The sequence below is a fragment of the Silene latifolia genome, chromosome 7 (assembly GCF_048544455.1).
Source record: "Silene latifolia isolate original U9 population chromosome 7, ASM4854445v1, whole genome shotgun sequence".
In the NCBI taxonomy this organism is placed as follows: Eukaryota; Viridiplantae; Streptophyta; class Magnoliopsida; order Caryophyllales; family Caryophyllaceae; genus Silene; species Silene latifolia.
Genome location: NC_133532.1, coordinates 42,870,391 through 42,886,821, shown reverse-complemented (window position 1 = coordinate 42,886,821; position 16,431 = coordinate 42,870,391). Strand labels below are relative to the sequence as shown.

Genomic DNA, 16,431 nt, shown 5'->3' with positions numbered 1-16,431 from the left:
GAATACAACGAAATACTTCCCGAAAATACCAAAAGCAAAAATACGCAGTCTATATTCGGTCTTACGCTAAAAACTAACTATGCTATTGTCTAAAAGTCTAAACGCTAATTAAAATGTCTAACAGAAATTCAAATTACAAAGTTTTTATATATAACGGGACATTTCCCGTTTATCTTTCAAAGCACGTTAACAGCCCAAAAGAGGGCTTCTGACTGGAGGAGGTCCCTTCAACATCGCAGACCGTCCTCTTGGATCGCCATGAGCTTGAACTGGTTGGAGAAGAATAGTTCGCGTCCACATACGCCTTCACTTTCTTCTTCCCTTTGTCATTCTTTTTGGCATCGTCTTTCGCATCATTCCCATCATTGAGCTTGGTTTTCACTGTACCTTGACCGATGGAATCTCCAATATCCACTTTGTTTACACCTGCAAAAATGGAAACAACAGAATGGTCCTCCATATTGCTCTCAGTCTGAGGCAGAGGTGTTAATATATCAGCACAAAACTCAATATTATCAACTGGAAAATCTGCGTCAGGGTCTATAGAAGGTAGAGCATTGCAAGGTTGAACTTGCATATGGGCCCTACGAATATTGGACTGGTAGAAAATCAGCTCCTCATAACCTACCTGGAAAGTAAGAGTCTTCCCCCCGGCATCTATTACTGCACGAGCAGTAAATAAAAATGGTCGTCCTAATATATTAGGAGTGTCAAAATCCTCGGGGATGTCTAAGACCACAAAGTCAACGGGAATAAAGAATTTCCCGATCTTTACAGGTATGTCTTCTAAGACACCTAGGGGCCGTGATATTGTATGGTCGGACATATGCACAGTCATATTGGTACAGTGAAATTTGGTCAGACCAAGTCTCTTTGCGAGAGACAATGGTAAGACACTCACGCTAGCTCCTAAGTCACATAGCGCATTATCAATCAAGTGGGTCTCTATATGGCATGGAATAGAAAAACTACCTTGGTTAGATTGTTTGGGTGGCATCTTATTCTGAATTAGGGCAGAGCCTATTTCAGTCAAAGCTACCATTTCATGATTATTTATATGCCTCTTACGCGTTAATATTTCTTTCATAAATTTCATGTAAGAGGGTACCTGGGTAAGCAATTCGGCGAATGGAACGTTGAAGTGAAGGTTCTTTAAAATATCAGCAAATTTTCTGAACTATTGTTCAGCCTTCCTGTTCTACAATCGCCTCGGGAAATGGACTGTAATGGGAATTTCCAAACCTTTATTTCTTTCTGGCAAGGTTTGAATGCGATCATCAGCTATTTTACTCGATCGACCACTTTTTGCCTTCGATCGAGCACTTTCATCAATAACTTCACTTGAACGAGGACTGTCATCCACTCGATCGAAAGCTTCAATATCAACAGTACTCGATCGAACATCTGAATCATTCGATCGAGTACTTTCCTTGGCAATACCTCTCGATTGACTATCTGAAATGAGATGATCGGGAACTTTCTTCGGATTCAACATGTTTTCGTCCAATGACGACTGTTCACGCTCATCAACAGTGATTTTCGGGTCTGATTTATCTTCATCAGTCAACATTTTAGGTCCCTCATAGGAAAGACCGCTTCTCAAATTAATTAAATTCATTGTCTCATGATGTTTCTTATCTGGTTGGGATGGTAAATGACTCGGCTGCCTTGAAGCTTGATTAGTGGCAAGTTGAGCTATTTGAGACTCAAGTGACTTGATTGATGCATCTTTTTGTTGGTCACTCTTTTACAATTGGACGGTCAACGCTTGTATCATTGACTTCAACTCAGTCATCTCACTTATACCACTAGAGGAAGCACTTGATGCGGCGGTGGGAAAGATGGAGGCTTTTGAAAGCCTTGTTGAGCTTTATGAGGTGGAACGTAGGGTTATTGCTGCTTTGGTGGAGGTGTAAGATTCAAGACATTCTGACTAGTCCATCTCAAGTTAGGATGGACTCCACTCTGATTGTTGTAATAGGAGCCCACTTGCCTATATTGTTGAAAGGCAAGAACCTGCTCCTTCTCAGTTAGACAGTCAACAATAGTGTAACCATCATTGCTTCCACATCTCTCACATGAAACGGTTCTTGTCTGGTCAACAAGTGAACTGTTTGTTGATCTCCAGCAGCCTGCAATTCAAATTTGTCAAACCTGGCATTCATGACTTCCAGCTGAGCCACAACTGCACTATCGACTGAAGAAACCATTCTAATTCCTCCTCTTGGGTTCCGATATTCAGCACAATGGGTAGCCATCTCCTCTATTATTCCCCATCCTTTGTCATCATCAATATTCTTTTGAAACCGACCATTTGATGCAGCATCCAAAATAGCACGGTGGTCGTCGTACAACCCGTTATAGAATTGGTTGCACAAATACCACGGCTCGAAACCGTGATGAGGGGCAGACCGCACCATTTTCTTAAACCGGTTCCACGCTTCATACAGGTTTTCGTCCGAAGTTTGCTTGAAACTCGTGATATTTTCTCTCAGCTGATTAGTTCTTTGTGGAGGAAAGTACCTTTTGTAGAAAGCGAGAGCCAAGGTCTCCTAATTTGTTATTCCCGCTGCGGCTCTATCAAGGTCAGGCAGCCAATCTCGGGCTCCATCAGTAACAGAGAAAGGAAATAAAACTTCCTTAATCTTGTCCTGCGTCACTCCCTTAGTAGTGAGAATGGTAGAACAGTAGTCTGTGAAAACCTCCATATGTTTTCGCGGATCCTCTCCAGGTACTCTGTGGTATATATTTCCCTCGGACAAGTTGATGTAAGACGGCCGAATGTCAAATGTACTGCCATCCTCTGTCGCAAGATTGTGTTAGAAATCTATATCTCATTATCTAACATATTCTTATATGTTTCAAATTTATTTAGTCATAAAATAAATTACTAATCTTATGCATGCAAACATCAATAGTTAAGAGAGGAAATCGGTTCTTTACATTACATGTTTCGGATATTTGGGCACTAGTAAGGTCACCTACCTTACTTAGTTCTTGAGCTTTCCTTATGGATGAACAAGATTCAAAGGTAGAATCTCTCCCAAAGATGAATACCCAAGGTAACCTCTTAAAGACTAATATTATTTGAACTAGAAGAATATTAATCTTACTAAAATTTGACCCAAAACTATTGTTTGTCCTCTTGAATATTTCGGTCAAGAGTTGATGAATTTTGGAGTATTTTATCTCTCTAATTTCTCATTAAAATGTAGAGAGGAAATTTAATTTCTTACACTAGAAATTTTTGGTGAAGTTGTGAATGAATTATTACACACTAGCTTTTGCATGTAGTGTGTTAGTGTGTCAAATAAGCAAAAACATTTGCTCATCTTTATATGGGAAAACCGAAAAGGGAAGGAGAGAGAGCCCAATGCATGCTCTCCTTTTCTTCCCAAGAGAAGGCTATGTATGCAAGGCTATGAGTAGTATTCATAATTGTGTTTTCCACTTATAAATAATCAACACAATTTTATCCTCATGCTCCCTCCATTTCGGTACACTCACATAAAATGGATGAGTCCATTTTATTTGTGATTTTGTCAATATGTCACATGTGACACATTACAAGACATCTTATATATAAAATGTATTTTTAACAATTAAAAATCAACATATTAATAAAATATGTCATTTATAAAAATAACATGGTAATTCACAATTACTTGTACCAAAATGGTTTTTCAATTATAAATCACAATATCTTGTATTTATAATAAATTATTCATTCTGTATCAATTGTTTCCGTAAACAATAATTTCATCTAAGTAATAATACAATTCGATTACTTAGACCGTATCTTATTATAATCAAATATAATAAGACACGTAAATATTACTTCCAAAAATCGTCCGTCAATTTTAAGTAATTTAATTAACTCGTATCGTCATACGATCAATTAAATAATCAATTAAGAGTGTTACCCTTTAGGTATGACCTAAGGGGATCAACTGATCACCACCGTCGCACGACAAAGAATGTCAAACTCTAGTCAGCCAATCATTACCGATATATGTGGACCAGTTGACTGTAAATATTACATCCTACATGTATTCTTAAAATGAGATTTAATAATGATATTTAAATCATGTGATCGCACTATTGTTGAGGACACATTTCCCAACAATCTCCCACTTGTCTTCGACAAGTGTGCGTCACCAATTCTCTTGTCCTATTACTATCTCCCACTCAATGCAAGGTGTCTTTCGGGTCGTACTTGCAAGTGATCATATCGAGAGTGGCTTCCTCAATCTGGAGAATAACTGATTGACCGGATTTATCTATCATAGATACCTTCCGAGCGTGGCCACGCATTTCCAGTTCATTACTCCTCGAGTGGCCCTGAGATATTGTTTTAACCCTGACAAGGGGGTGGACAATTCCTATCGCACTTATTCCCTTCGACTAGCCACAGCCATCATAACCCAAAATATGCCCATTTGACCCCATTTACGAAGGTCGTAGTAACACAAATCAAAGTTAATCTGAAACTGTGTCATCTTAGGCGAACAGTCTTTAGTCAAAAGAATCGACTCATTAGAATACTATAGCAGCTCTCGCCACGACCAGGCTATATAAATTGCCAGAACTCTATAAGCGGTCATAAGGCCCGACAAAATGTTCCTAACAGTCTGCCTATGTGATCGACTAGTCATCCCACATGACTCTATGGCACTTGAACTTGCTATCAATCGCATCACACTCTAGTCACTTCGAGACGTCACCTCATATAAGTGACTATGGGCGAATACAATGCTAATCCGTGTTCACTTTAACGGGGTTCAATGTTGTCTCTACAACCCGTTTGGATGTAACAAAGTATAATAAAAGAGTTTTAAAGAAAAAACTCGAACGACAAATGCGATTATCACATATGAATAGTCAATGCCTGATTACTATTTCATGTTTTATAATCTAATTTGATCTTGTATGTAGTTGTTCATTTCAATTCAATTGAAATGACATGACTCATCATGTTTAGCCTTTGAGAAAGCTTTGGTTAGTAGGTTTTATCAACTTCTTGTACCTTACTCAACCTTACTACATACTCGTTTTCCTTTGTAATGTATACATTTGCATCACAAAACTTTCTGAGTACGTGTCGATATCCAATCAAGACATAGGTCCTCTAGCCTAAGAATAGCTCCCACTATTTTCACAGTGTGCGGGACTCATCCTCTTGCACATCTCATGATTGCAAGTGTACTCAATTTCCGTTATAAATATCTCCCATTGTTCTTTATTGCCTAGAACGATTCTAGAAAATCTACTTCTTAATTAACATAGCCACAATGGTATCTTAACCATCCTAATGTGTTTTGATTATGGTTTTGTCAGAAACCATGTGCAATCTCAATTGTCGATTGTCACTTGTGTAACACCCTTACACAAAATTGCATCATAAACACTTTGCTTTACTTCCTTAATGCTTCTGCAAGCACTTAAGGGTAATCTTTATAGCTTACTTGGTAAAGATTACTTAAATTCGATTTTGAAAACAATTCATCATACTCCAAGTATATGAAGTGTTATACATCATTTTCTATTTAATTGATTTGGCAAATGGAAGCAAATGGAATCAATCAAATATGTTCAATTTAATTGAACTAGTCATGAATCTTATCTACATAAGACTTCTTATTGACACTAATATCATGTGGATTTATCTACATAAATCCGGATATTCAAGATGTATTATAATACTCCAAAAGTCTTAAATCATTTCCAATGATCAATATGTCATCCACATATAAGACTATTAAAATTTCCGTAACTCCCACTAAACTCCATGTATAAACACAACTTCTCGACTTATCGAGAAAAGTTTTATAACATGATCAAAACATTGATTCCAACTCATTGATGTCCTACTTAAGATTCTCTCTTAAGTTTCACATTATCTTAGGATTGCAAGAATCTACTAAACTCGAGACATGTATTGAATACATTCCTTCTAATTGAAGAAGTGGGTTTTAGATTCACTCGCTATGTATTTCATAATAATGAAACACAATCCCTAAGAAGATCCAAATAGACTTAAGCATTTCAACTAGTGCAAAACCCTTTGCAACCAATCAAACCTTGAAATCTGTCTTTATTAGTGCAAAACCCTTTGTCACTAATCAAGCCTTTTATTTCGGATTCTCATGGCTCTAAGCCTTGTATTGAGTTGTGACTTAATCACTCTTATGTAAGTCATATGTTCATTACTTTCTAGAAGTAATCAACTTGAATTAAATGATTTCTTTTGTAAGTTATAAGCTCCTTACTTTCTTAAAAGTAGCATGAATTCATCATTTTCAACAAGTGATGAATTTTAACCTCCTAGGTTTTGAAGAAACAACGTTTTACACAAAACGTCTCATGTAGCCAAGAAAGACCAGTTTCTTGCGACATGACATTCTTTGTGGCTCTTGAATAATTTCTCCCACTCTGTCTTCTAGAAATAACCTTGTATTTTAGAAAGACAGCTTCACGAGCCGCAAACCCGTCGAACTCGTGAAAATTGAAAAGGAAAAATGAGCATTTGTTTCTTTTGTAAACTTACAAACATGGTAACCTACCATTTCATATCTCATATGATTCGTTTTAGATTTAGTGGAAAAATAATTTAGACAAAAATGATAAAATCTCCAAAAGGATCAAGTAACTCAAAGTAACTTGATTGAAGTTCAAACCATATCGAATAGCGTTTGATTTCTTATCCAACCACACATTATCCCATAATGTGTGTCAAAAGAGATTAACTTGTGATATTATATCACATTTCATTTGGCTTATATCAAAGTCTTCACTTTGATAATCACATCATGATTAAATCATGATTCTTTGAACTTTTGAACTTCTTCAAAGATTTCTCTATTTACCTTATTAAGCGAACACATTAGCGTCAACTTAAATCGTTGGTAAAAGAAAATGATCAACCTATTTTGGATCGATGATTTACAACCTCGATCTCCTTTTCAACCAAAAGGCACGAGATATCTTGCTTTGAATACAAGATACGCATAAACCATTAACAATCTAATGGTTTCAAGAGTATTCGATAACTCTTTGCGTTAATCGTTCCAGAATTTAAGGTTTAATCTTGGGTTACCAATTTGAGTCTTGCATCATCTTCATGATATATCATTCTAGTTTGGTTTAGAATATAATCACCTTGATAATGGGCTAGCCATACATCAAATCGTGGTATATAGGGTCACAAAAGTGAAACCTCTTTTGTATCTTAACAAGTTTGTATTCTTATTTAGAGTTTATGTACTTAATAGTCACAATTAAGTACAACTCCAAACCCGAAAACTAGATTTAGTACACAATGACTCTATCTCTCGACTTCATTGTTGCTAGTCGTCATATTCTAATCATCCTATGTATCAAACATAATGATGAAAACCACCACCGGTTTCCAATATTGACGAAGTAGTACTAGCAAAATTTTATGTCAATCAAATAAACATTTAAAGAAGAAGGTCCAATTAGATGTCCCACAACTAACTTGTTGATTCTTCAATAATTTGGGGTAGTTTCCTTTCTCGTGTCCAACATTTAAGACAATGGAAACTTATCGGTCGGGATTGATAGGTTTAGTATCGTCATTCTCAACAACTTTACATTTAACATTACCTTGTATCAATTCCATTATAATCTTTACTTCTTGAACCTCGTCCTCATCTTAACGGTTTAAGAGAATACTCCCACTTATTTCAATGAGTCTTTGCTTTGAGAAGCAAAATTGAATTCATGAAGATCACTCTTCATTTGTTCGTTTTAGTCTTAAAACTTTCATTGAAGTGGTTGCGTTATTTTGGTCAATTACGAATTCTTGACAATACTAATTACCAAAACAATTTATCGCTTCAAGGTACTTAATTCAATTAAGTATATGAAACATAATCCATTGTAAGTAGAAGTGTTAGTCAAGAATCAAAAACCTGTTTGATAATGAATAACTTTAATCTATACTCTTTACAAGAGATCCTTAGCAATGGTTCATTTGAGGTTTTAGAAGAAAAATCAAATTTTGTCTTTAGTTACGATGTTTTAATGGAGATTTGAATCAAAAATCGAAATGATATCGTATATGAATTGTGGTGAAGAAATAGAACAATATGATAACGGAATAATGAAAACAAAACATTTATCGTTATAATAATACTTCTAAACAAGTATAGCATTTACATAGTGATCTCTACCCAACTATGATAAATGATTCCAAGATCCAAATTCATATTAACTTGGGCACGGTAGGGCCGATGGAACCCTCATCAATATAACTCGGTGGATTAACGCTTTAATCGATTCTACTTCTAGAACTCTTGGTCGATAAAATTACATTAATATTTGTCTATAGCCCGGAACACATGCGGCTACGGTCGCGAATACTTCCGTTGAGCTCAATCTAAATTTCGAATAAATGTGTCCATGATCCAAATCCACATCAACTTGGGCACGGTATGGCCGATGAAACCCTCATCAACATGAACTCGGTGGATAGACATTTATCACCCACTTCCCCTACGTAACAAGGTTTGTACCCCGGTAGGGCCGAGTGCACTCCCTCGCGAAATAGGTTTTCATGGTTTCTACTACTTGGTAAGGCTATGTCTCAATTGATTGTTTTAGCGAGAGGTCATGTCAATTTATTATCTATCACGTTTTAAGTGAACTAAAGCGGTGAACTACGATAATTCTAATTGACACGGTCGATATACTCGATTAAAAGATGATGCATGTTTTAGTTATGGCGATTTAGCGATGCATGCGACATATAAATAAAATGCAAAGCATAAAAATAAATCCTAGTATGACCTTCCTAAAATAGAAAAACTATTTAACTATTACATATTCGGAAAACAACTCCATTGGTCCCTTGAACTTCGGTTCTTGGCACGCATCTCGAGGTAACACTGTCTTTATGTATCGTCTTCCTTGAGTGACACCGTCTTCAAGGAACTCCGAAATAATAAAATTACATAACAAATTACATAATTTCCTATTATACATTTGTAATTAAAATAAAATAAATCTATTAAATTACAAAATGGTGATACGAGATCACAATAAATTACAACCGAATCGATATTCCCATACATTTCGGGTAATACCAATTAAAGCTAAGGCCATACTAAGTAAAAATTACATAATTCAAAAATTACATAAAATAAAATTATGACAATCATAAATAAAATGCAGCATTAAAATATGTATGAACATGCCCAATTTTATGCTAAATCGCCTTTAAGGAGCCAATATCGTATATTACACGGTTTTTACGGATTTGCGTGATTCAACGTTTTATAATCACAAAAATTACATAAATTCATATTTATGCACAAGTTAATTACCCTAACCTCTTAGGACTCAAAATTAGTCTCCACTAACTATTTGACCATAATTAACTCATATTACTAAAATTGTTCATTAATGGACCTAAAATTACAATAAAAATGCTATAAACTTCAAATAAATCACAAAAATTTCAAATAAATTCAAAATTTGAAATTTAAACTCATGAACATTCTGGAAAAATACCATGACACTCATAATGTTCAAAAACTTAGGTTAAAAAATTTTGAAAGTTATCGGGAAAAACAATATTGCGGTTTATCGGATTTATCAATTAAAATCATAAAAACATGCGAAAAATTATATTCATCAACTTTTCAATTTTAGATCTGAAAAAGATAATAAAATGCAACATGTGACGTTTTTCCCTAGTCATGAAGTATGTTTTAGCAATTATTCATTAATTAAGTCACTATTTATGCTATTTTTCATCAAAAATCCATAAATCATGCATAAAGACTTCATTATAGCCTATTATTTTACACACATCTTTTAAAATTGCATGTGACAACATACTAAATTTCTATGACCAGATTCGAAATATTTCTCATATTAACCTATTTATCATTTAAATTCGATTTTTAACATGAAAAATCCATATTTTGAGCATAAAACCTCGAAAAATTCTGAAAATTTCCAGATCATCTAAAAATAATATATGTGAAAACATATCCAAAAACCACTGGAAAATTCAAAGTTTAGCTAATTTTCGTCCAAAACTGACATTTTTATCATAAAAATCACATTTTAATGCCAATATTATATAAAATGAACAATAAAATCCATAAATTAAACCAAAATATCCTAAAACATTTTAGTACCAGAAATTTTAACATGCATAAATTTATTTCGTGATATATCATAATAACACAAATTTATAAGTTTTATATGTTAATCGTATAACTCGGAAAAACAATAACCGATTTGCATGCAAACAACCTAATGCTCATGATACCGCTTGTTAGAAATCTATATCTCATTATCTAACATATTCTTATATGTTTCAAATTTATTTAGTCATAAAATAAATTACTAATCTTATGCATGCAAACATCAATAGTTAAGAGAGGAAATCGGTTCCTTACATTGCATGTTTCGGATATTTGGGCACTAGTAAGGTCACCTACCTTACTTAGTTCTTGAGCTTTCCTTATGGATGAACAAGATTCAAAGGTAGAATCTCTCCCAAAGATTAATACCCAAGGTAACCTCTTAAAGACTAATATTATTTGAACTAGAAGAATATTAATCTTACTAAAATTTGACCCAAAACTATTGTTTGTCCTCTTGAATATTTCGGTCAAGAGTAGATGAATTTTGGAGTACTTTATCTCTCTAATTTCTCATTAAAATGTAGAGAGGAAATTTAATTTCTTACACTAGAAATTTTTGGTGAAGTTGTAAATGAATTATTACACACTAGCTTTTGCATGTAGTGTGTTAGTGTGTCAAATAAGCAAAAACATTTGCTCATCTTTATATGGGAAAACCGAAAAGGGAAGGAGAGAGAGCCCAATGCATGCTCTCCTTTTCTTCCCAAGAGAAGGCTATGTATGCAAGGCTATGAGTAGTATTCATAATTGTGTTTTCCACTTATAAATAATCAACACAATTTTATCCTCATGCTCCCTCCATTTCGGTACACTCATATAAAATGGATGAGGCCATTTTATTTGTGATTTTGTCAATATGTCACATGTGACACATTACAAGACATCTTATATATAAAATGTATTTTTAACAATTAAAAATCAACATATTAATAAAATATCTCATTTATAAAAATAACATGGTAATTCACAATTACTTGTACCAAAATGGTTTTCCAATTATAAATCACAATATCTTGTATTTATAATAAATTATTCATTCTGTATCAATTGTTTCCGTAAAAAATAATTTCATCTAAGTAATAATACAATTCGATTACTTAGACCGTATCTTATTATAATCAAATATAATAAGACACGTAAATATTACTTCCAAAAATCGTCCGTCAATTTTAAGTAATTTAATTAACTCGTATCGTCATACGATCAATTAAATAATCAATTAAGAGTGTTACCCTTTAGGTATGACCTAAGGGGATCAATCGATCACCACCGTCCGCACGACAATGTCAAACTCTAGTCAGCCAATCATTACCGATATATGTGGATCAGTTGACTGTAAATATTACATCCCACATGTATTCTTAAAATGAGATTTAATAATGATATTTAAATCATGTGATCGCACTATTGTTGAGGACATATTTTCCAACAGATTGAACCCTTTAGGAATAGAAGCAGTTGTAGGCTCAGAGTGACTCGCGATATTAGGCATCTTCACAGAACTAATAGTAGAAATAGAATTGTCTTCTTCAAAAGACTGGTCTTCTACAAATAAAAAGTGTTCAAGATCGGGCTCAAAAGTACTCAAGACTTCCTTTTGATTCTTTCTCAGTAGTCTTTGTCTATAGCGAAAAGTCTTCTCCGGTTCAGGATCAGCTGGCACTAATTCCGACCTGTTAGACCTGGGCATAAACAACACTAGAAAAAATAAATAAGAACTGTCTCAAGGAATTGAAATTCCCTGAGACGAAGACAAACGAAAATAAACAGATAAATAGGCTAATTGCTTCCCCGGCAACGGCGCCAAAATTTGATACCATCGTTTTAGTACCAAAACTAAATACCTAAGACTACGAACAAAAGTTAGCGGAAGTAGGGTCGATCTCCACAGGGAGGTTATTACATCTATCTGCTAATCTAAGTCTGTTTGGTAATAAATGGGGGTTTTAAAGTTGATTTCTAAACTAAAAGTGACTAACGCAAGAGAATAAGAGAAAAGAGCAGTAAAACAAATATTAGCAAAAATATGTGATCAGATAAAGAGAAGTATGCTAGGAATTTGGTTCACCATGGCAATTAATCAACTCAGTCATAAATAGTTCAGACGATCTAATGTGAGAAGGGCAAGGGAAAGGTCCTTCCGGTCCGCTATCCACCCTAGATTACAACTAAATTAACTTCCATCCTCATTAGGGTAGTCTACTGCTCATAACAGGTTTGTTCATTCCAATCTTCCGATCCAGGATTGAATTTAACCAATTTAATGGGTTTAGAAATGTGCACTCAACTAAACGATTACAGTTATATTGTTAATGAAACAATTCTCACAAATTAATCATCTAACTTATTTACAACATCGTCAACTCACTACCATGGCTCCCCTAATCCTAACATAGAGGGAATTAGCTACTCATGCTATTAATGACACTAACAATAATAACAACGAATAAACTAAAAAAAGACATAATAGATGAGTATTAAAGATGAAGCATAAATTAATAAAGACAATAAATAAACAGAGATTAAGGAACAAGAATTAAGAACAAACAAAGTAGAATTAAATTAAGAGTGAAGAGTGAAGAAAGATTACAAAGGTAAGATCTAGAATTAAAGGGAAAAGTAACGTAGCAAAGAGAAAGGAGCAGTGTGCTTAAGAGAATGATTAAGAGTAATAGAGTATGATCCAAGATAATCTAACCTAATGACGTCTTCACCTTATATAGGGAAGCGTTTATTAACTAAAACATAAACTAATCACGGAATAAAATCCCGTGTAATTAAGCATAACACTCGATCGAGGCATTTGAAACCTCTCGATCAAGTAATTCTTCAGCATATCCTCTCGATCGAATAGATATGGCCTTCGATCGAGAGCTTCTAATTCAGCCTACTTCGATCGAGCTCAGTAGGGTCTCGATCGAACACCTTGAACCGTCAAAACCACTTGATCGACCAAGAAAGCACTTGATCGAGCAGTTAGCCACTGAAAATAGCTTGCACTTCGTTTGGTCAGCTTCTAAGAACTCCCTCACGCTTCCCGAGGCACAGCATTTCCGCTCCAAATCTTCCATCTCCTTAAATGCATGCTAGGAGGAACGAATAAGGCGCGATTTCACCACTTTGAGGTTAGCTCCTGCAAATGAGACGAAACAAACCAAAGTAGCCTATTCGGGGCATTTTGCAATACAAAACTATAAAAATGACATAGAAATGCTTGCAATAAGAGGTTAAAAAGACTATATAAATTGCACGTATCAGCACCGAAAGCTTGTCAGGTTTCTCTGCCAACCACCAGACAAGCTTACCAATAATAGCTTGATTCCAAATATGACTTTGTTTTAACCCTAAACCTCCTTATTTCTTAGGGACACACACTTTTGACCAAGCAATGAAAGAGGCCCTATTATATTCTGTACTACCTTCCCACAAGAAATTTCTATAGATTGAATCTACTCTATGCAAAACTCCTTTAGGTAGTACAAATATGGAAGCCCAATAATTATACAAAGTAGCAAGTACAGAATTTACCAATACAAGACTACTTGCATAAGATAATCTCTTGGCTCCTAAATTCTTAATTTTGTCCACTATATTATCAATTAACACTGCACAATCTTTCTTTTTCAATCTTCCTGCAGTAATAGGAACACCTAAATACTTAAAAGGAAGCCTGCCTTCCATGAAACCAGAAACAAAGAGAATATCTCTCTTAAGATCTTCAGACACCCCATTAAAATAAGCATAAGACTTCTGTGCATCCATATTCAAACCAGATGCTACAGAAAAATCAGAATAGGCTCTCAAAATTACCATGATAGAACTGATATCTCCCTTACAAAATAGTAACAAATCATCAGCAAACATTAGATGTGTTAACTGCATTTTGTGACAAAGGGGATGATAAGAGAATTATAGCTTCCTAGTAGCACACAACAGTATCCTGCTCAGATACTCCATACAGAGTGTGAACAGAAGAGGTGACATGGGGTCACCTTGTCTTAATCCTCTCTTACCTTGAAAATATCCAAAATTTTCACCATTTAAGGTAATAGAGAAAGAAGTACTTTTGACACATTCCATTATTAACTGGCAAAAATGAGGAGGAAAATTGAAGGCCCGCAATATCTCATCCACAAATTGCCAACTCACAGAGTCATAAGCCTTCATCAAGTCCATCTTAAACATACATCTAGGAGAACTATTCTTCTTATTATATAGTCCAACAAGATCTTGGCACACTAAAATATTTTCAATTATACTCCTCCCTTTGATGAAGCCTCCCTGATTTTTACTCACCAACTCAGGTAAAATATCAGCTAGTCTAGTGCAAATGAGTTTTGATATGCATTTATACAAGATATTGTAACAGGCTATGGGTCTAAATTGTGTAACCTGGGTGGGCATCTTGCATTTAGGGATAAGTGTGAGAATTGTAGAATTAAGCTGCTTGAGAAACTTACCAGAATGAAAAAAATCCTGAACAATATCACATACCTCATCTCCAATAATTTTCCAAGAGTCTTTGAAAAAAGCACTAGAGAAACCATCTGGTCCAGGAGCTTTGTTATCTGGAATTGAAAAGATAGCAGCTTTGATTTCTTAACTAGTGACAGGCCTGAGTAAAATACTCCAATGATTATCATTACACACAGCCCCTTTCCTAACAATCTGAGGATTCACAGTACAGTTTGTTTCTCTGTCCCTAACAACTGAATGTAATACTATAAAAAGGAATTCTGAATCCTTTTGAGGATCCTCATGTTCCTGCCCATTCATATCAGTGATTGATAAAACTTGGTTTCTCATAAAATTGCTTCTAATCACTCCATGGAAATACTTTGTATTAAAATATTCATCCTTAATCCAAGCAGTCTTAGCTTTCTGACTCAAGAAAAGATCATTAGCAGACTGCAACTCTTTATACTCTCCAATAGCATTTTTTTCCTTTTGCAAACACATAGTGTCTCTAGGATCAATAGCAAGTTGTGCTTGGATATACCCCATGTTTTTCAAAGCAAGTACAACACTGTTTTCAATATCTGAGAAGAAATCCCTATTATATTGTCTAAACTGAGGTTTTAGTTGCTGCATTTTCTTAACTAGACAATACATTTTAGTACCATACCCTGTACTCTTCCACCATCCTTGTAAGAGTAAGATAATAGGGTGTCTTCCCTCACATATTAAAATACTTGAATGGTATTTTAAAATTACTCTGTTGAGCATTACTCTTCAACAGACAAGGAGTGTGATCAAAAATACCTTCGGGGAGGAAATGAGCATAGATATTAGACATCATATCACTCTGTTCTTGATTAATTAAAGCTCTGTCCAGTCTGCTATACACTCTAGTATTAATATCCTGCTTGTTGTTCCAAGTAAAGAAGGAACCTCTTGCAGGACTATCCACCAACCCACGTCTGGTCAAACATCTTTGAAAATCATCTATTTCAGTGTCACTACTACTGCCTCCTAACCTTTTAGCATGGTATAACACACAATTGAAATCCCCACACACTAACCATGGTTCAGTTATGTGTCAGAGAAATCCACCAACTGATCCCATAAAGCTTCCCTTGCCTGAAGTTCATTAAAGGCACACACCATAGATAAATAAAAGGTAGTAGAAGCCAACTCTTTAACCTTCATATTTATACACTGAGCAGGGTAATTAATAAAATCCACATGAAAGATAGCAGGATTCCAGAGAATCCAAACCCTACCACCTATATGAGCACTATTATTAGTAGACAAACTCCACCCATCCATAAGTATATTTTTCAAACTATTTAGAGCCAAAGTTTTAACCTTAGTCTCTAGGAGACCAAATAATCCCACTTTATGCATATGCATGAACCACTTCACATGTCTTTGCTTAGTGGGTTTGTTTAATCCCCTTACATTCCAGAAGCCGATGTTATACATTCCCCACCACTTGATGAGGAACACTACCACTCGTCCCAATTCCTACCTTGGGAGTATTTGATTGGTTAAACGCTTCTAGAAAAGAATGTTGACCAAATTTATGAGCACTATAGGCACCATCTTTAACCTCTTGTCTACTCATCCTCATAAAGGTCTAGCATGAGAAGGGCCAGAAGTGTAACTGCCATTCTTAAGTCAAACTACAGAAGTTTTGAATTGGATTTCAACCTGAGCAGTAGACTGGATTACCTCATCAGGAGTAGTTTCCATAGGTCCCTTCCCTTTATCCTGTTTAGAAACCACATTCTTAGGTTTTTAAACTTTG

At 35.0% G+C, this 16,431-nt stretch overlaps 1 protein-coding gene across 1 annotated transcript; it reads right to left on the bottom strand.

Moving 5' to 3' along the window:
• Window positions 1-2,030: 2,030 nt before the first annotated feature.
• On the bottom strand, window positions 2,031-15,293 carry LOC141590006 (uncharacterized). Its single transcript, XM_074410624.1, has 5 exons — window positions 14,867-15,293; window positions 14,574-14,749; window positions 14,331-14,462; window positions 13,710-14,012; window positions 2,031-2,297 (listed from the first exon to the last, which is right to left on the bottom strand). Exons 1-5 carry the CDS (start codon window positions 15,291-15,293, stop codon window positions 2,031-2,033), a joined length of 1,305 nt encoding a protein of 434 aa, XP_074266725.1.
• Between the last annotated feature and the right edge of the window lie 1,138 nt (window positions 15,294-16,431).